Below are 21577 nucleotides of genomic sequence, written 5' to 3' on the forward strand. Positions count from 1 at the left end.
CATTTAAAGAACTACCACAACCACACACTTGACGTCTGTTACACAAACCAATATGTCTCATCCCTTACCTGACACTATATAAGACACTATATAAGACCATTTGGATTTACAAGCATTTGCTCCATATGTGACCTCCGCTTAGTGACATCATTGTTATCAAGGAATTGAATTTGTGGAGGCTCCATGAAGACTGTGAGACTGTGTGTGTGCACATGAATGAGAGAGAGAGAGGAGAGAGGATATGACAATGAATCTTCATGAATCTGACATGCGTGTCCACTCGGAAATAAATCACGAGAACACAACACCCATTACAGTACAAAACAGACAACAAAAATTGACATGAATAAGAATGACTTACATATCAAGTTTCGCTTCCTTTTCATGGGTCTTTAATGACGATGAAAGGTTGTCCAAAGAATATTTGATAGGTACGATTTGCATTTCTTTCAATAACGTTGACAAAGCTTGCTTCTAATGATTTGAATCCTGTCATATTACATACATTCTCATCCTTGTTTTGGTCACTTGTGCGTATGCTGATTTGTATCGTTTAAGTTGGATTCTTATTGAAATTTGTAATCTTAATCTTACAAGTCAACGTTTACCATAGGTATATTAAATATCGCTGCTGTCCTTCTGAAACCTCATATCTCCATATTTCGTGATTTTTATTTTTTGCTATAAATCATTATTATTAGCACCCTTTATGTTTGTCATAGGGTTTTTAAAACATCTATTCAATAAAAAGTATTAAAAGTGCAGTATGTAATAATTTAAAAAGTACAGTTTTTTTCCATTTCCCAAAAACAGTGAATTTGGACATCCAAGGTTTTTTGAAGGACAGCGACGGTGAAAACGTCCAGAAGATCGTCAGATTAAGTCCTGATAGAGGCAACCTTGTTTTTAAAAGTTATTATATACCTTCCAGACTAGTATAAACTAGACAATGTGTACATAGACAATACGTATGAATATAATGCACACACTTTTTGTATATTATAAATGGATTTCTAGGAATGGCAAGTTAAGTCTTTTCACTTTCTATCAGACATACACTTTTACAGATGCTTTCTTGTCATAATGTTTGTGATCAGTGTTTTTAAACTTTCTTGAACACGAAAGAAGATATTTTGATAAATTCCTCAATAGTTTTGTGTCCATACAATGGAAGTCAATTGGGGTCAGTGTTGTTTGGTTAATACCAACATTCTTCAAAATATCTTCTTTTGTGTACTGAAGAAAAAATATATACAGGTTTGCAATGACATGACGGTAAATAAATGCTTATATATCTGCATTTTAGGCCCTACGCTCTCTATGAAAAAAGCAAAACAGATGACGTGTTTATTCTCAGAGAGAGAAAACGAGACGTCTTTTGTTGCCATCATGTCTACAAGAGTTTGCCCACAGCTGGTCTGCCTTCAAGCAACAATTTATGACCATGCAATCTTCAGAATAAAAGTGCACATTAACACAGTTCTTAAAGATGACATCACGCACCTTCCACACAAAACCTTTAATAAGAATTGTTCATGAGTAAATAATGACAATATATTACTGTCTGTTCCTTTCAAAACATATGAATAAATCTTTGTATTCTGGACAGACAGAGGCATGTGAGAGTTTCTCTGAGAACACACAATTAATTGGTCTGGGTCTGATCTTATCATGGCCGCTCAATCTGTGTTAGTTAATGGTACAAACTCACGGCACACTGCTGCCTCCCTGGTGCTGAATACAAACGGCCTGAAGCAATTAGCCCACTATAAGAGCCACTCATTAAGAGGTAAGCAGTGAATGAGACGCGCTCACACAGCTAATCAATATTAATGATGGATTATTTACAATTAACAATGGCCCCTTAATGGCCGCCTAATTGTTTGTTTGGGCTTAACGTGGAGAGGTGAGAGCAGCGGATAAACTAAGGACATTAGTAAGATGCAGGAGCTCAATGGCTTCTCACTTTCTTTCACGGCTCAGATAAACTCATTAGCAACAGAGAAGCGTTGTGGTTTTCATGCTGAGCTGATGTGCCTGAATGCAAAACTACATAGAGAACTGAGATGTACAATCTTAGTACTGTGGGGTGGGTGTGGTCAAAACGAAAGGTTGTTGGTTTGAGATCCATGAGCTCTCACTATTGTATAACAAAGCCACATTTTGCGATATGGACTATCCCTGTTTTGAAATAGATTTGGATAAAAAACAAGATGAAACATTTGTTCTCAACTTCAGAACACAGATTTTACAACACAGGGCAAAACTGTTCATTGTGCCCTAAACAAATTTCTGTTAATCATAAAAATGTACTTATTACTACCTGTTAATCATAAACATTTACTCAGAAATCACTGACTGCAGCTGTCAGAGGAGAACTGGCACTCCTGGCTGAGACTGGGTTCTCCCAAGTTTTTTTTCTCCATTTATTCATCTTTTTTTATTATTATTAATGAAGAACAATTTGAACAGTATTATACAAATAAGAGCACATAAAAGTCAGGGGTATCAAAAAAAGGGGGAAAAACTGAAAGGCCTTTTACATAAAAAGCTTGTATTTATTAAATAGCTTTATAGTTCTCCTTGCTTTTAAATCTTTACTTAATTAGTTTTGTTTCCACATAATTTTAACTTCATTTTAAAATGCTCAGTTTTTTTTCCACACCATTTAACTTTATGAATATGAAAACGGGCAACCATTTATTCATCATTGAAATTTGGTTCCTTTCCACCATTGCTGTGTTGGTTTGCTCACCGGGAGACTGCTGAGATTATATGAATTTCTGCTAATCCCATTAACATGGATTTAAATTTTATGAGGATGGTCCGCTCTGTTTTAACTCATCGCACTAATTTTCCTCTTCTGTGTTTTCTTTTTCATGTAAAGCTGCTTTGAAACAATGCAATGATACACTGTAAAAAGTGATATATAAATAAACTTGACTCGACTTAAAACTAGCAACATATGCTGAAATGGAAATGTGAACGTTTTGGTTTCTAAATGTCTCTTGATGCCCCTTTAGCTCGCCACACAAGATTGGGGGTTCGATTACCAGGAAACATACTAATAAAATGTACGACTTGAATTCAATGTAAAAATGCATCGGCCAAATGTGTAATTGTCTTGATATTTTGGCTTTATGCTTCTTTGTAGTTTAGGGCAAGTTTTTTTTCCGCTTACTTAGACTTTTTATGTTTTTATGGATTAACACATAATGCCATCTGTCCGTTTTTACATCTACAAAATGGAAGAATGGCTAAATATAGCTGACATTTTACATTCCTCCCTTTAATAAACTGTAAAGCTTTTTATACTTTGCAACTTAATGTGTTTTTATTTTCAGTTGCATGACCCCAATAAAACCTATTCTGGGACTAGTTGAGTACTATGACAATATGTGCTTGTTCACTGAATAAATATATTTGAAATGATGGCAGAAGTTTTCTCATTTTTTATAAAACAAACAACAGCCTTGAGGACATTGAGGTACATACAGTATGACCATGCACTACTCCATCACCCACACCCTGACCCCCCCCCACACACACATAAACACATTGCGACCTGAGCATTCTGATTGGCTGTTGCTCATCTCCCAGCTCACACCTTTGAAAACTTTTGTCGGGCAAAAGGGGGGAGGCACCCTGCAGTTTAAGAGGGGGTCACTGGAGTCAGACCTGTCTTGTGTTGTCTTTCTCACTCTCTCTCTCAGCTTGTTGCTCATTTCTTTTCACGGTGAAGTTTGACTTTAGGAGCACAGATCGTTTTAGCAGGGCAGCGCTGAAAATAACCCACCAGGGTACTTTAAAAACGGTATTTTGGGAATGTCAGGCCTTACGACCGGCAAAGACCCTTCATGTGACTCATCTTGACCTTCTGCACTGAGATAAAACCTGCTTCTGCTATCTAACAAAGGACATTTTCTGAAATTGTCTTTTTCGTATGTGATCTTTTTTTTAAACTAACTTTGGACATTCACAATGGTTGGTTTACTGGCGATGCTGGTCACGATGCTGGCTTCGGTATCCCAATCCTTCCGTCTGGGTCGTGTAGACTGGCAGAAAAGCGTTTTACCAGGGGAGGGATGCCCTAAAAAGTGTCACCCTGAGAGATGTCCGGATCTCAGGCAGATGCAGGGCTGTCCAGGGGGGCTGGTTCGAGATCAGTGCGGGTGCTGCTGGGAATGTGGGAACAAAGAGGGGCAACTGTGTGACCCGCAGCCCAGGTCCGGCTCCACGCTCTACGGGCGCTGTGCTGAAGGTCTACTCTGCCGAACTTCACGCAAAAACGCTGGTGGTGAGCCCCGGGCCATCTGCGAGTGCAGCAAGCAGGAAGCACTTTGTGGATCAGACGGGAAGACGTACAACAACGTGTGTCAGTTTCGGGCAGCCAAACACAAGCAGGGCAAGGGTCAGATGTTGACGATGGTTCACCACGGACCCTGCAAGGCAAGTAAGTATTGTGCAAGATTGAATTCATACTCCCATAAACTTTGAATGAAAACATGAAGGTTATGATAACATGGAGGTCACGTTTTCTCCAAAAATCTAAAGAAAAAGCACACAATTGTATACATTGTTTTATCATTTCTTTTTCTTGTCATTTTTTTCCTGGTGTCTTTCGTGTTTTTTTACGATATTTTTTACATTTCTGCTTTGCAACAATGCATATTGAAATGAATTCATATTATGACTATGAAACAATCTCATCTTGCAGCTCCATACAATGCATTTTAGTGTTTTTTTACGTTTTTAATGTAAAAAGAAGTTGAGTTTTTTAATATAAATTTTGTTTAAATTATCTTGAATATTTTTGAATATAAAAATATTGCTTTTGGGGTGAGATATGACCCTAATTCAGTTCCACAAATGTGCGTTTTTTTTGGAAAAGCATTACAGTAATAAGATCAAACTTCTAGACATGTTTAGAATTGTATTAGATGTGTTTTCTTTGTTGCTGTATAAATTTGTTTGCTCAGATACCTCAGTTAAAGTAATGGCCTTACATCATGCTGGTAAGAATGCATCTGCTATTGTAAATGTAAATGTATATATGAATGTAAATGTCCTCTCAAGAGAACGCATTGTTATGGATAGAGCCTGAGTGCTAACATAATCACCTCATTTAAAAGTGTTTGTCAAGTAAAAGACCCAAATGAATCTATTTGTACAGCTGTAAGGATGAAAAGTGAGCCGTTAAATGCGTATTTATCTCACTGCAGTGTTTGAGATTAGCAGCTTGTAAATACGGGTTCAATACCAAGTTAACCAAACAAACTAAACAAATGGTGACGTGTCAAATACAGGAGTCGGTGTGAAAGAATAACAGAGATTTGCTTTGCCATAAAATACAGATGACCTTAAATCCATTAGTTTACCACAATTCTATTTCAATTCAAATTCTAACGATACGTTTTAATTCTCAATTTTGGATTTTCATCTGCTAACTCCACAGAGCCTGTCATCACTCGCGCTCCCCGTGACATCATCACACCCAAGGGAAGTGACGTCATCTTTTCCTGCGAGGTTTCGTCGTATCCATTGGCGTCCATTCAGTGGAGGAAAGAGGGGGATGTTGTTTCCTTTCCTGCGGATGATTCGAGCGTGGCTGTTCAGGTATGTGCACATATACAGGAAAGTAAACAAACTAAAATCCTTTTTCCCAAAGATGACGACAAAACGATACGTAGACTTTGAAGAGGAAGACACACCAAAAATCTAAAGACAAGAATGTTAAAGGGATGATGTGATGGACTCTTCTGACGTTTTAGTTAATATAGCAACCTTCAGTAAATGTAAAATGACATCACATTTACGTTTTGCAGATGCTTTTTTCTAGAGCGACTTTCAAATCAAGAACATCACAAATAATCTTAAAAAAATCATAGAAAAAAGCAACATCATCTGTAATGTTGCCGTTACAGAGAATAATAAAGAAACTATAGCCGAAGACAAAATAAAAACATATTTATTCATATTTTAATGCTTGTGGTCTAAGTGCACAAAGAAGAGATTTCTTCCGAGTTGTTATTTCCTAACGCATTGTTCTACGTGAAGTTGAAAACACATACTTACACGCACACAAATGACCTCTCTCAGTTTGACATTACAGACACGTTCTGAGTTCTGTGTGATGTGTAGCAGTGTTTGTGTGTAATTACAGGCTCGCGGCCGCCCGCGGCGGTTTGAACTGACCGGCTGGTTCCAGATTCAAGCAGTCGGTCCGAGTGATGCAGGTGTGTACACGTGTACCGCCAGGAACGCCTTCGGAGAGGTTTCTGCCTCCGCCAGATTACAGGTTACACACGGAGGTATGTCTGAGAACACGGTTACAGACACAACACAGAAACACAGGGTCAGAGGTCAACGCGCTGAACAAACACAACTGGGCAGGATGCTTTCACACACGAATCACAACGATTGACACACACCCAGACGTGTTTGAATAAACTTAAAACCTAAAAAAATGAAAAGAAATAAAGACGGCTTTTACATTTGATAAGAATTACCGTGGATAGTTTAAGCGAAAAACTAAGTTTTTCTTAGATTTCATGTTGGTCGATAGTCTGTGATTAGGAACTTTCTCATCCAGTTACAATGAAAAGTATTTTCGAGCAGTCTATCTAATGCAACGCAAACAACAACCATCAATTTCCCCGAATTCTTATTTTGACATTGAAAAATGTCCATCCACACTGCCGAGAGAAGTCTGCCAGGTTATTCATGTTCTCTCTGCGGTCTGTGGAGTGGTCAAAAAAGACATGCAAACGTACCAACAGTGGAAGCTGATCGATTCCTATACCCGACTATCAGTGCTTATCATCTCCTCATCAGCAAAGGTGAACTTGGCCTTCCGAGAATCGGACGGAGCTGAGGATAACCGTACACCAGTCGGGGGCTTTCTCCGGCAGGAGCGTGAAAGCTGGTGATGACAGGAGGTCGAGAGGGCCCGAGATGGGGGGGAGATTTGGAGGGGAAAGAGAGAGGGGGTGGACGAGTGTGTGTATTATGTGGCAGGTCTTTGCTGTGACTGTCTGGATGCTATCTTTTACTCTGGGGGGTCTGCGTCTTTAGACGGACCCTTATCTGCCGCACCAGCGGCTCCCCCCCAGCCCTCGTTTCCCGGAACGCTGCTATGAACTCTGGGATATGTGGCAGTGAAAGGTGACTCTGAACACAGGACAGACCCTTTCTTAAGGCTAAGCATTAGAATGCTGAAAGACACTGTAGAGAAACAGAAAAAAAGGATAATTAGTGTTTGTGTGCCAGGTGGCTTTCCATAAACTGAAACTGAAACTAACAATGAATTGAAATGTTTATTTTAAAAAGAGAATCATATATGCAGAAATGAAAACTAAAAGTTTAGTGTATATACAATCGCATTGTGAAGTTCCAAAGTACCAAAATGCGAACAAAATAGAATGAAATCTAAGAGTGCTGGTCCTATTTATAACATTATAACTCTCTTACTTATAAAATAAATATATATCTTTTTAAAAATAAAAAGGTTAAGCTCCAAAAACAATCATCAATTATCGACTATGGCCATAACATCTTTAAAAGCATATACTTACAATACCAAAGTTTATAAATAAAAAACGGTCAAATCAAAGGCTAAACATTGAAACAACACCAAAACCATTCAAAAAACCCCTAAACAACATTCATTATTGCCACTGCCATAACACCTTTAAAGCATATATTTATAATACATCATAAAGTATCTCTAAAGCCGATGTCAATTTATCTTCATGTTTTTCAGGGTCTCATCCGAGCAAAGATCTCCAACCGATTGAAAAGGGAGAATACAGAATAACGGACAAAGAAGAGGTGAACGAAGACGACGAAGATTACGAGGGCCAGCCTAGCGGCCATATGTATTTGTGAGATCCAGAGATTACAAAGATTATAGCATTTAAACAGATTTTTTCTATTGTTTTGAACTCGCCGTAAACTGTGTCCTCTTAAAATATTTCTCGACACCTCGATTAAGGGCGATTATGTGCGAGTATTGTATATAAATCCAAATAACTTCTATTCCCTCCTGAGAATTGTACTTAAAATAGAACTTAATTAAATAGTTGATTTACACATTCGCTCTCGAGTCCCGAGTTCTTCGAAACGGATCTTAACACTGCAAATTTCAGCTCTTCGTCATAACGTTTGGGGTGAATGGCCATTACGTGAACGTGTGCATATATGTAAACGCGTGAGCCGAAACCAGCCTATGGATGCGGTCACGGCATACATTACTGAACCCTGAACCCACTCCCTCCTGCTGAATAAAAGATCAGCGCCGCAAAGACGCTGGGCAGCAAAAAAAGCACCCAGGTTAAGTTGTTTGAAAGCTCTGGTATTAAGAGGCGTTTTACACTTAAGAAGTTGGTTTCCCTGGGTTTTCTCTTCCCTCCCCTATTGATTGATGCTTAGCTATCAATGCATAATAGAAAAGCACTCAGGACAAATGTGGGGTTATGGCCTTCCAGGGAGAGAGCAGACCGGCCTGTTTCTCAGCGCCATTATTGCCCCATAAAGGATCCCAGGGGAAGGACAAGCTCCTCACATCAGCACACACCAAATACCCAATTAAAAAAGAAGACCTTTAAATTCTCTCCTCTTTCCTGGGCAGAAATCAATCAGAATTCAATCTGTTCAGCTAGGATGCCGACAGGCCAGGTAATTGCTCACCAGAGCCGGGATAGGTGACAACGGCTTCGAGGGGAGACGGTAAAAGCGATGGGGTGATTTCTTTCAGCACGCCCGGCTGCTGTGGGTGAGAAAGCCACGGTGGCTTTTATGTTTAGACTCTCGGTGGCAGGTGAGGCTGATTTCTTTTATAGCCATCAGGTAAACGATACGACTTGAAGCTGTAAAATAAACGGATCATTTAAAGTAAGCGGCTCTCATATTCGTCTCCTTAAAAGGGCTCTGAAAATGAATTCCAATTTGCAATGATTTGTACTCCGAGAGGCATTTGTCGGGGAGCGCAAAACACAACCGAGAGAGAGAGACGGATGAATGGACGGATGAAGACGTGCTATAGAGTTATAAGAATGCAATTAAAAGCTGAATCATTCTCACTCCGGTGTAACTCTAGCCGTTGAGATGAGAGCCGAGCCTCTTTCTCATGGCTGTATTTGTGTGGATAAAGCTCTCCCCTGGCCCTCATCTTAGATGCACGCTTAATGATTCTCCGATGGGAGAGGGTCGGCTGCTGTCGGGATGGAAGACGCCGTCCGGATGCGGCACTTCTCCAGTCCCTCTGGCCGGCAACACCATGTGCAGGGGTCAGCCGAGGTCAGAGGTCATGGGCAGAGAGCCGGGATTAATGGACATCTCAATAAAACGCAGGGTCAGGTTACCGGTTGCAGGCCGTGACCTAACACACGAGCACACATCTCTCATTATTTCAGCGGCGTGTAAACACAGACCTCACTTCACTTGAGGGGAGGAAGAAACGCACCGAATCGTCCACGGCAGGAACTAAAGACCTAAAAAAAGGCAACATTTGAATAAATTTCATATTAAAGGCATCAACGTGTGAATTCGAAGCATGTAGGAAATGAGAAAATGCCTGAGAGGAAAGTGGAAACATGCAGGAAAGATGTTGGATTTAATGAAGTAGTCGTGACAGTGAATGAAGCATTTTAATATTGTGCTGGTCGATGAAAAGAGCGTGAATATCCACAGGAGAAATGAACAGAGATCATATATTGACTCTGTCTGAGAAAAAAATCTCTGTAGGGAAACAGACTTATGCAAAGAGCCGCTCGTTGACAAATCATTATTCAGATGATTTTGATATTTAATACAGTTCAAAGAGAGACACTTGCGACATTCATATTTATAAACATATTGAGAAAACAGTATTATTAAAATAAAGGAGATTTATACCCATTATTAAGTTATATTTCATATAAATAAAAAGCTGTTGATATACAGATAGGCTATAGTCAAGTAAATGCGATATTGATCATTTAAATTGGATTTTGTGGTTTATATTTAAAATATAAAAAAATGCATTGCATAGGCTTACATACGCGTTGATTTATTTCTTTTCTCGTTTATTTGTGTATTTCTTTTCATAGCATATTATTTATACAGACGCAGTAGGCGCCCTTTGGGAAATTTACCACGGTTGTATTATTGTAAAAGTGTAGAAATGTTTTTGTATTGTCATCGTTTTACTACAAACGTCATCCTAAAAATATAGTAAGCCTACGGTAAATGTAGTGTTACAATGGTTTTATGACAAATGTCATAGTGTTAAGTATGGTTACTCTAGTAAAACCATGCTTAATTTTCGCAAGGGTGTCAAACCTATCAAAACGCCTCGTTTCCTCGGCTTTAATATCACCACAAACCTCAAAGTTACCTCGACAAGTTCCACCGGAAGAAATAAAGCCTAGAAATGTTCCATTAACGCCATCAGGTGGCGCGTGCCGCTCTCCCATTCTCACTCCGAAGGAACTCTCGCGTTGACTCGCGCCCGCTGTCGCGTTTCTCAACGGAACTCTCGCGAGATCCGGCGCCGCTGTTGGGTGGCATTTAGATTATGGATTGTGAGCACTTCTCATTAAGTCACGCAATGAGTGAAATATGTCTCTGTCTCTCCTCTGTCGCGAAGTAATAAAGAGACGATGAATTCTCCTGCACAGCTGCACATTATTGCACAGCTCTCAGCTGGACCATTTCTACTCCTCTTCCTCCCCTCCTTTCTCTCCTCTAATTGATAAATGATAGTATTAAAGGTTATTGTTGTCACACTAATTGGAGATGGCTGTGAATTACTAACGGGTTTTTGTTCTTCGTTATACACGTGCTCAGTGGCATTGAGTCGTACAGTCAGACATACAGCAACCCATACAGGTTCTGAAAGGGGCAGTATGGTTCCTTAAAACACCTTTACATCTACAGAAGCCTTTGGTTGCAAAAAAGGTTTTCTGTAGTGGTTTTACAGACTATAAAAAAGTGAGAAAGAAATAGATCTTTTAGGAACCTTTGACTAAGATTCTTTGGGAACCCAAAATGGTTCTATGGCATCCCTGAGAGGAACCTTTTATCTTTATCTTTAAGAGTGTTGAATGGGTGAAATAATCTGTTAAGCAGTCATTTAGGGAGACATTATGTGGAAATGCTTTATTAAAATGTTTAATTAATAATAATAATAATGTAAAGATGGGAAAGTACCACTTTAGTCATTTTAACTCAATATCACAATTGAACATTCACAAAATTACCAGAACTTTTACATTTCTGTATAGTAAAAAACATATTTCAGTTAATTTATATATTTTTTGTCAACCCAAATATTCAATCAAAATGTTTCCCTATATGTTTTATTCATTTAATGAACATTCTCCCTAAAAAAATCGAAATAAATCCAAGCGATAGCAAACTGGCAATTCTTTAATGAACAAGTAGGTGTTGAAATCTTATTATCCTTAAAAATATGAACTGAGAAGCATCACATTTTAATCTACGTATTAAAGTTTATAAACCTGTCGTTCTTTTCCTGGACAGCACATTTATTCAGAAATGGACTTCCATTTGCACAAATGTATCTCTGGAGAACTATTCTCCCACTTAGCTTTTTCCTTTGAAAGCAGGATTTGATTACTACGGTAAGCAGTAAACATGCAGGTATTTTCCATCTCAGCTTGTTCTGGGTTCAGGGCCTCGGAGTCTGTGGATGCAGCTCATCGGTGGTGCTTTCATAGATCATCTTTCACACAAACAAACCCTCACACTCTCCGCTTCAGGCTAGAGAGAGCACTATATGCAGGTAAATGCGTTTTAGATGGCTGTGCGCGGTAGTTTATGCATCTGTGCCGATGAGCAATCCAGGCGCTTGTCGTGTCCAAATTGACTTCATAAAGACAACAGCGCTTTTGCATTGTTACTACCCGTTCAACCTTATTGTGTCAATAGAGCGTTCAAGGAACCGTGTGTTGTTAAACAAACTAGTTAAATTAATAGCGTGGAACAACAAATATTTGCAGAGGATGACAATGAAAAGTGAAATGTGTGTTCAGAGCAAACAAACATAATGACTTGAGTAAATGTAGCAAGGGTGTTAACAGTGTCTTTAACCTCTCAGCCACAAACTGAAAAAACATATTACATTTTATAGCTGTACTAATAATCTATACTTCATATCTCTGTAAAGTCGACAGCCTTACTCATGTTTGAAGCAAAAGTGTATTGGTCTTATTCAAATCACACGTTTGCATGCATTTTCATTGGAAACAATAGGCCGTGATTGACAGGTGTATTGATCCCCCGAGATGCTCGGTGACGGTGATGTGGCATATTTTTATTTACTGCCTGTCATTAATTCGAGCTAGCCGATGCTGACAGTAACGCCTGTCTTTAAAGAGTGACACAAAGGCCATTGTGTGGGAATTGAAAGAGTGCAGCGTTTGACATGTTGAGGGTGCCGTCAGGGGGAGATGTCACGGGTTTACTGTCACCAACATAATAAATCAACTGTCTAGTCATCCATTCGCCCGTTTGGCAATATGGTTCTGTTCTTTCTTGCACTATTTTTCGGTTATGTTCAACCCATGGTTGGGTGAAAAAGAGACAAACCCAACCGTTGTCTTAAACTCACCTAAAAAGGGTCATATCAGACCCAACCTTAAAACTACCCAGGATGGGTTCATTTGGGTTCATCCCTTTTTTGACTTAACCACGAGTGGCGTAAAATAACCCAGCAGTTTTACAGTGTATTTCTGCTATTGTTTTATTTCTAGATCTTTGACTTTGTACATAAAGTTCGGTCCACATAGGGGTTTAAGAATCTTGCACTTAAAAGGTCTTTGTTTTAAAGCAGGTTCTCTTTGATAGATGACCATGCAAAAAATGCTAAAACCTTAGTTTAGATTAGTCCTTGCACTCTCTCTTAATCTGGAAAATGACTTTGTTACTCAAAGATAGCAAAACTCTAGTGTGAGTTAACACTTAAGCACAAGACAGACACGGAGATGGAGGGGAAGAACATTAAGCGAGACAAAGTGATAGATTATTCAATCAACTATTTCTTTTCTTGCACTTCAATGCTCAGTCTGACTTCATCTGACTAGAAACAGATTTAAAGAGTGTTCGATACATCGTCTCATTACATTATTAAAAATCTCGAGCCACATTTACCAGTGAAGAAGAGAATACAGCACCCGACATAAGATTAAACTAATTCAAAATACATACTTGATAAAAATAAAATGAAGAAATGATATTATAAATTATAAATATATAAAAAATTACTTAACGCATAGAAAACAATAATAATGACATTTACGATAAAGGAAATGATGTTTTAAATCTGGAGTCAGAATTTCAGTTACCTCTCAGATAAAGCAAACACAACGCAAATGCAGCTTCAAGAAACCTCTTAATATCCTTCAACCTAAAAAACGTCATATCTGAACATCTTTGAAAGATTCGATGCCACTAATTTAGAACACTTAATCAAATTCAGCGATTACTTCATAAAAGTGTTCATTTTATTACCGGGTACATTGTCACTTGTATTTTCAGGCAGACTGATGAAAACTTCCCAACCTCCAGACGCTCTGTAGTCCGAGCCAATCAGAATGCAGATGTTGATCTCACACCATTTTCATCTGCGATATACATCAGATCATGTCTGTGAATTGACTATGGGTGTCTCAGACAAATTAAAACATAACATATGCGTTCTGGGACCAAATCTTTGGTAACATCATGAGAATAAACTGTCCCTTGAAGCTGCAGCAGGTGCCGTTTGTTATGGATTTCAACCTGTTGTTGTCTCAGGCCCAGAGTACTTTTTAAACCGCAGCAGTCCGATCTGTGGCACACGGATCACCGGACTGAGAAACATTAATGTGAACTGAACAACCCAACACAAGATCAAACCTGTCGAGCTTCAGCCGACAGCTCATCACGGTAAGATCATTTAGAGCAGTGGTTCTCAAACTGGAGGCCGTGGCCTCCTGGGGGCCCCCAAGATGGTTCCGGGGGGCCACAGATTTTGAGGCATTTTAGAAATATAGATATTTATCATACATTTTGTGCAATCAAACATCAGAAAAACAACACCACCAACCAAAAGAATTGATGTTTAGCATTGTTTAACTGAATATTTTCTTGCTTTAATTAAAATATTAAGTTTAAGATTATAAGTCTTTATTTGGGGGGCCGCAAAGCAATGCACTCTACACAAAGGGGGCCTTACAACAAAAAAGTTTGAGAACCACTGATTTAGAGAGCCGTCGCCATTTTCTCCGTCCTGTTTAATCGGCTCCTTTTCTCATTCCCAAACAATTATGTCGACTTAATTGCCAATATCCACAGCTGGGTTTCAGTGATTTCCATGAGTTACACATCACCTGTCATCATACTTCCACGGTGAGGGGGGTTGTGCTTCATGAGAAATCAAACCGATAGTGTTGGACTCTCACGGTAAGGACCTGTTGGGGACATCAGAATGTTGTAAACATCACCATTGGCTGTGTGCTGATGTGCCGAAATGGCAGATTTGGGGCTTTGCGCTACGTTACCATGCAACAAAGGACTTGCAATAAACTGTGAGTGGAACTTGAACTCAAGTTATTATGGGCTGCATGATGGGGCATTAGAGCTCTCTGCGACAGTCCTCACGAGTGCTTTAGATGATGTCGATTATTCTAACTACTATCTCATGTATGTTTTTATACATTTTTAAAGAAGCAAATCATATTAGTTTGTTTTATTTGATAGTAAAACCACAATTAAATGAACAGGAGGAGGGTTTTAAAAACGTTAACCGCTTTGCTTTGAATACTTTCTGGAGTGCTGGCTTAAAGGCATAGTTCACCCAAAAACAAAAATGATGTCATCATTTATTCACCATCATGATGTTCCAAACCTGTATGTCTCTTTCTTAAGTGGAACACAAAAGAAGATATCTTGAGAAATGTCTCGGCGTGTTTTATGTCCATACAACAGAAGTCAATGGGATCCAGTGTTGTTTGGCTACCAACGTACTTCAAAATACACTCTTGAAAATAAAGGTGCGTAAAAGGTTCTTCTCAGCGATGCCATAAAAGGATTATTTTTGGTTCCACAAAGAACCATTTAGTCAAAGGTTCTTTAAAGAACCATCTCTTTCTTACCTTCTCATAAACAGAAAGGTTCTTTGGATGTTAAAGGTTCTTTATGGAATCATTTAGAAAAAAGGTTCCTCTATGGCATCGAATAACCTTTTGAAGCATCTTTATTTTTATGCATTTGTTTTTACTCCTTTATGCTCTGCAGATGAAAGAAAGTCATAAGAAATGTCATTTTTGGATGCACTGTCCCTTTAATTCTGTACCTGGTTGCATGACATCCACTCGCATGTTGCTGTGATTAATGTTTCTCAGTTAAAAACGCCATCTTTGAGAGATATTGATGTCAACTGGGTCGGTTATGTCTTAAGTAATCGCCAACAGAAAAAATTGGATTTGTGTCAAAACCTTGGATACGTGCGTTAGACCTTGCAGTGTAAATGCAGTCTAATAGACGATGGACATCATTAATATTAATCAATCAGCAATATTGACCAGAAAAAAGAGAAGTGCTCCTATTTTACTGCTTCATTTACCAGCATTTGTTTATACAGTTTGTTTTGAGGATCCTAAAATGTTACCGGTTGATGTTACTGACTAGTTTTAGTCACAAGATTAACACATGCAGAGCGAAAGTGAAAAAAGACAAAGAGGTGGGTTTGGTGGAGTTCACAGGCCCCGTGTCATCTTCACCGAGGGTGGGGTGGAGAGGAAGCGAGACTCAATCTGATTATCATCGGAGCTGAGACAAGAGGACGATGGGCGTTTAATGCATAAATGCTGGAAAAAGTGATATTTTATTACAGCAAAAAGGCTTTCAAAAATTACAGGAAAAGGCTAGAAAATGTGTCTGCTTGGGATGGCACTAAAACCTGGCCTAACAGGGTCATAATTCACTTACGTCTGATTGGTCCTGTCATTCACATGCTCAAATGTGTTGCCCCGAATCCTGATTCGATCAACAGAAACTGCATTTTTGAGGAAAAACCACTTTGTTGCTATTACTGTGGTATTTCAAAGACAGATAAGAGCAGAAAAATGGCTTCTTCAAATTTCATTTTTTGATGTCCCGTTCAATTGATCAGTTTATAGTGTGAAAAACCACCATGTTTCTTGCAAAGGGTCGGCCTACTGTTACACGTCCTGCACAAAGCAGAGCAATTAGATGAAAGCAGTTACATCTAACATGATTTACGCCGTGCATTATGTCCGCGGAAATTCCCCGTTCTCACTTTATGTTTCCATGAGAAAAGGGCCGATTCAGACGGTGAACAAATTATTGCGAGTATGATGAGAACATTAATTATCGTGATGGCATTTATTTATATCAATTCTTTCGACGATGGATATGAAAAGCCGATTTGTTTTCGCACATGACATTAAACCAAACTTAACAGGCCTTCTTCGTCTAAACTCAGTGATGTAAAATTAAACCAAATTGCCCGAAGGGCCAATCGTGAAAATAATTCTTTCTATTAAATGAATTAAAAACAAACAAACAAAGCAAACCAATGAAGAAATGTTGCACTTTATTTACGCTCCTAAAAATAAAGATACTGTAAATGTTGCCATAGAAGAATATGTTTTTAGGCTGTATGCTTTCTTAAAGAACCTTTATGTTTTCTGCAGTAGAAAAAGGAAACACCTTTATTGTGTGTTAAGTGTGTTGAATATGTTGGACAAAAAAGCAAACTGCAATAAAATTCTTTTCTTATTCAGTTTTTTGTTTTGTTTTCCAACACCATTATCTAAATATCCTCATATATTTACATTATGTAAAAAAATTGTGCAAGATTTTATGCTTACCTTTCATGTCTAAAATGTCAAGATCCGGGTTAAAATAGTTTTTTTCTTGAGAATTCGATTATTTAAATTTTTACCCTATTGTTTTGGCCAACAGTTCTTCCTTCTTTTAAACATAAAATTCTGTGAGATTTCTCTGAAATCAAAACTTGATATTCTTGATCGTCAAAATAAATCTTGTTTTAAGGATGTTTAGACAATTGTGTTGCAAAACAAGATGAAAAAAAACAAAGCAAGATTCATGAGAAAACTACATGTGCAAGCCAGATATTCACAGTATAACGCAAATAAAAACAACAAGCAATCTCACGCAAGACTTGTTTTGCAGGTGCACAAATATCAAAAGTGATAATCATTATACACTATATTATTTGCTTTATATAAATAAAGCATATACTGTATATATAAAGCAAATATTTACAATATTTATAAAGCAAATATTTACAATAAACTCTGTATCCTAGAAGTGAAAGTTCAAGTGCACTTTCCAAGTAAGAAGTTGGAAATGACATGACATCGATTTCACAAATGTAACCGGTTGCAATGAGACACGCCACTGCGAGCATACCGTCATCATTTAGCCAACGCACACAAGTCACATCATTCACTAGAGCGTTTAAAGCACAATGATCCGTTGAATCCACCTGTGTGTGTGTGGTTGTGGAGTAGGCATCTGTCCGGGCGCTTGCCATAGCATGTAGCCTGAGGTGATGGATCAGAGCGGGTGGATCATTAACCTTAATTACCTCTCTAATCCACTCCCCACACTACAGAGTACACAACCCCGCTCAGCCCGAGCCATTAACCCGGATGACTGTCAGCCTGCAGGTCTCTGTGACTCTCAGCTTCTACGAGAAACCCCCGGGGAGAGACGGGCCTTTTTAGGAGAATCGTCAAGCGGCTGCCTGGAGGGAGGTCCGACCCTTCTTGGCACCCCTGCGTCTTTTGTTTGTTGTCATACGCTCCCTTTTTTCCATGTACCCAGATGGTTCATTTTGAAGAAGCCGGTTGCCGGTTCCACCCCTGCGTGCTTTCTCCACACTCTGCCCCGCAGGCATGTTCTCTCTCGCTCGACTCTTTCCTTCATTTCTCTCTCGCTCTCCTACGCTTCTCCAACGCAACATGGAATGACGTCTCAAGACGCGACCTACACTTTCTGAGAACCCTCCTTTACGGTGTCAAAATGCATTGTTGTGTTGGCCTGACGTTTTGCACCACACTGGGTTTTTCCAAACTCAACATCAGATATCAACCCCGACTAATATCAAATATAATGGAATGTTTTAACCCATGGTTGGGTAAAATATGAACATTTTCTTGGTTAATTAAAACCAGGTTTTCCCTAACCATGAGTTGAAAACCCCCCCAGCATTTATTCTTTCTTTTTTCTATCCTTATCGGTCTGTCTAAAGTGTTTTTCAGTCTTTTTTTAGTGGAGTTCATCACCTGTCATTTGTCTGAGATGCTCATTTGGTCTGCAGGTCCTGAAGCTCTTCTAGGATTCGGGTTAATTGTCTCTGTCTGTAATATGACTTTACTGGAATGGAAATGGTGTCATTTGGGGGCATTTCCTTTGGGTGTGAAAAAGCCAATAATTATGCCAGTTGCGGACAGTTGGCATGCTTTCATTGGATGAGATCCAAGTCTATTTGTCTAGACTCTGGCTGGACTCCAAACTGTTATTAAAGTTTTCCTCCGTTTCCCCGCTGTAAGAGTGAAATGTGGGCACTGACCCAAACGCGCACACACGCGCCCATTTTGATGCATATGCTGCCATTTAAAATCAAATAAAAAGTGATAAGACAAGGATCCTGTGATTCACCGGTGAGGTTATGTGAGTCTCACTAAATTACAGATCATTCTAGAAACACTGTGTCACTGACACAATGAGGACATAAAACATGAAGAATTCATTCAGGTTGCAGAAGTCTTACAGTTCATTTCGAAATATTTCTCTGATCCATGTTTATGTAAAACCAGAACACAGACGCATACTTCATGCACCGAAAACACCTTTTTAAACAGTTGCGTCTACTAATTAAACCTTCATCGCCCATAATGAATATTTAAGAATTCTTCTGCCGTCGTTCATTATTTCTCTACATTTGGACCGTGAGGAAATTGTATTGATCAAACACTCTGCATATTTAATTCTGAATCATTTGGAATTATGAAAATATCTTTGCCACTGGCCACGTAATTCCGGCGTGTGGTCTCCAGACACTGGGATGCTGTGAAATTGCAAGAAAAGTATAAGGTACCTTAGAGGAATTAAAACATGATTTAGAAACAAACATAGTGTTGCACTAACTTGCCATTGGGAAAACAGCAATCGTAAATGTCACTAAGAAATGACAATATTATAAGTATTAATAATCGTTTATTCAGGTTCAGGGGCCTCTAAAGAAATATTTCAAAACCACGTCCAGCTCATATTTTACCTCAAAATAATGTTTTTTTAAAAATATATTTAAAACACCTCAAATTTTAATTTCAATAATGCAGAAAATTCAAATTCCTTTTCACGTCAAATTGTAATATAAAGATTATGAAGATACCATTTAAACTGTAAAATATTTATCTATTGTATGTAGTATTTGTTGACGTTGGAAATTTATGCACGTAAGTTCTTACTGAACAGTAAATGTAATGTATTTAAAATCATTTTAAATTTTGGGCTAAAATGTGACCTGGACTAAACTCATATTTTATGTGGAACATGTCAAGTGTGAACCGGCTCATTACCCAAGTTGCCTCTGCACGTAAAAGTTGAGACCAACTCGGACCCTGGAGGCAGAGGCCACAATCCCCAAATAATAAAGATGATGATGTTCTGTCTTTCCAGATGTCCTGTACCCTTCCCCTAATAAAACAGCACACCGCCAGCCGGCCAAACTTTCTAGATGAAGAGCTTTGCTCCCTGCGGCACCGTGGTGCCCACTAAAAGCCGGCCGGCCTTCCGAAGAACCGGGAAACATTAGCCCTGCGCACCGCCGCCCAGGCCAGCCTCTAATGGATCGCTCTCATTTCATCAGTCGACTGACATTTAATGAATATATATTTTATCTCCCCGTCTCTCCTGATCGGAACGCTCGCTGCGTTCCCGGAAAGAGCCACCATGGGAGCGTTTGGGGCGGACCGCAAGAACGTCCGACCTGGCACCTGCGCGCGCACACCTCCCCTCCCTTCTTCCTCGTGCCGTCCTCTTCCTCCTCTCGGCCCTCAATATCGTATGGAGATAAATAATTCATGGGCAGTTATTAGGGGTGGTTCAATAGAATGGCTGTTGATGGAGAGCCGTGCGGAGAGAGGCTGCCCGCGGGGAGAGAGCGTGTTGTTGTGTCAGCCCCCATCTGCCAGAATGCAATAAGGAGAACAATGAAGGCCTTGATTTTCACCAGCAGGCCTATAATCTTTAAATGGCTATTAGCAGTGGAGAGCAACCAGTCAATAACCGACAAAACCCTTTTAAAAGCTCCTCTCTCTCTCTCTCTCTCTCTCTCTCTCTCGGTTCAGATATCTCTGCCTTGACATTTTCCTCTCATCGGTTTTGCTGTCATGTAGAGTTGCTATACCTGCGTGTTTTACCTGCCTAATCTCAGCATCACAAAAGAGACATTCATATGTAGAGTAGAAACTATCACATACATCTCTGGGGTCTACTTCTGTATTGCACATACAGTTTGAAATTTGCGTCCGAAATTTCTGCACGTTAAAAAATAAATACGACCTGCGTTTACATGCACAGTCTTACTCCGATAATAAGCTGATAACAAGTAAGGTCATGTAAACGCGTATAACGGTTTTCTTTTATCGGGGAAAGCTCATAAGCGGCGTAAGAAAAACCCGCTCGCCAGAGGTCATTTTTTGCCCATTACTCTGATTTCGCGCTGCATGTAAACACCTTTACCGGTTTTCTCTCAGTTTTGTTTATGTGCGCATGTCTGACAGCGCAATAGTAAAAGTCCCAAACGGAAGTAAAAGTAAAATGAGGCATAAAAGTCCGCTCTCGAATCATGCAGTCGAAAAACTATTGTTGCATGCGGTTCTGCAGACATAAGAAGAGATATAAAAATACAGCTTCTGACTGATTTCCCGTGGCATTTTTAATTACTAAACAAACTATGATGGTGACGTCACTTCACGCGAGAAATCTGGCAAGTCTCAAAATTCCATATAAACGCGGTTTTCTGTGTAGCCGGTTTATTAATATGCATTTAAACACGTGAAAACAGGTTTCTTTTATAAGCTGATTTTTGATAGATGTCCGTTTATTTTGTGCATGTAAACGCACTCATTGTGTCAATCACATTTACACACTACCTCCGATTCTTTCTGCGTTTTTCGCATTCGCACGTAGCAAGCATTTTGAGAGGTGTTTCGACAATTCAGTGTACGGTATGATAAAGAAAGTCCGGATTACAAAGCCATAAAATATAAAAAGAAAGTGTTGATCACAAGATGGCATGTACTGATTTTCCAGCCACTGTGCTAAACGCAAGAAGACCATGCTTCAACATTTGGATAACGTTACCAAAATACGGGAGACCCAGGAGAGAAAATCCGGGAGAGTTTCGGACCTTTATCCTAAGAAAATGTACCATATGATCTGGGCCCTGATATATAAATGTTGCCAAATGGGCATTGAAATGTGCATAGTTTCAAAATACTAAAAAAATACTAAACGTAGCATAAACATGTGC

The 21577-nt window shown here is 39.2% G+C and overlaps 1 protein-coding gene and 1 long non-coding RNA gene across 5 annotated transcripts in view; one reads left to right on the forward strand and one right to left on the reverse strand.

The window, feature by feature from the left end:
* The first annotated feature begins 1534 nt into the window (after positions 1–1534).
* Positions 1535–9764, forward strand: kazald2 (Kazal-type serine peptidase inhibitor domain 2). The gene is made up of 4 exons (XM_057349981.1): positions 1535–4453; positions 5456–5616; positions 6164–6311; positions 7763–9764. The coding sequence occupies exons 1-4, from the start codon at positions 3982–3984 to the stop codon at positions 7885–7887; spliced, it is 906 nt and encodes a 301-aa protein (XP_057205964.1). The 5' UTR covers positions 1535–3981; the 3' UTR covers positions 7888–9764.
* Positions 4329–21577, reverse strand: part of LOC130564095 (uncharacterized) — a 41820-nt gene continuing 24571 nt past the window's right edge. For 3 of the 4 annotated variants that reach the window (XR_008964201.1, XR_008964198.1, XR_008964200.1), the window contains 2 exons: positions 6774–7224; positions 5718–6317 (listed from right to left, as the gene is read on the reverse strand). This is a non-coding gene — a long non-coding RNA (uncharacterized LOC130564095). Of the gene's footprint in view, positions 4443–5717; positions 6318–6773; positions 7225–21577 lie in introns of those variants that run through there. The other variant, XR_008964199.1, reaches the window with a different exon arrangement.

The sequence above is a fragment of the Triplophysa rosa genome, linkage group LG13 (assembly GCF_024868665.1).
Source record: "Triplophysa rosa linkage group LG13, Trosa_1v2, whole genome shotgun sequence".
Lineage (NCBI taxonomy): Eukaryota > Metazoa > Chordata > Actinopteri > Cypriniformes > Nemacheilidae > Triplophysa > Triplophysa rosa.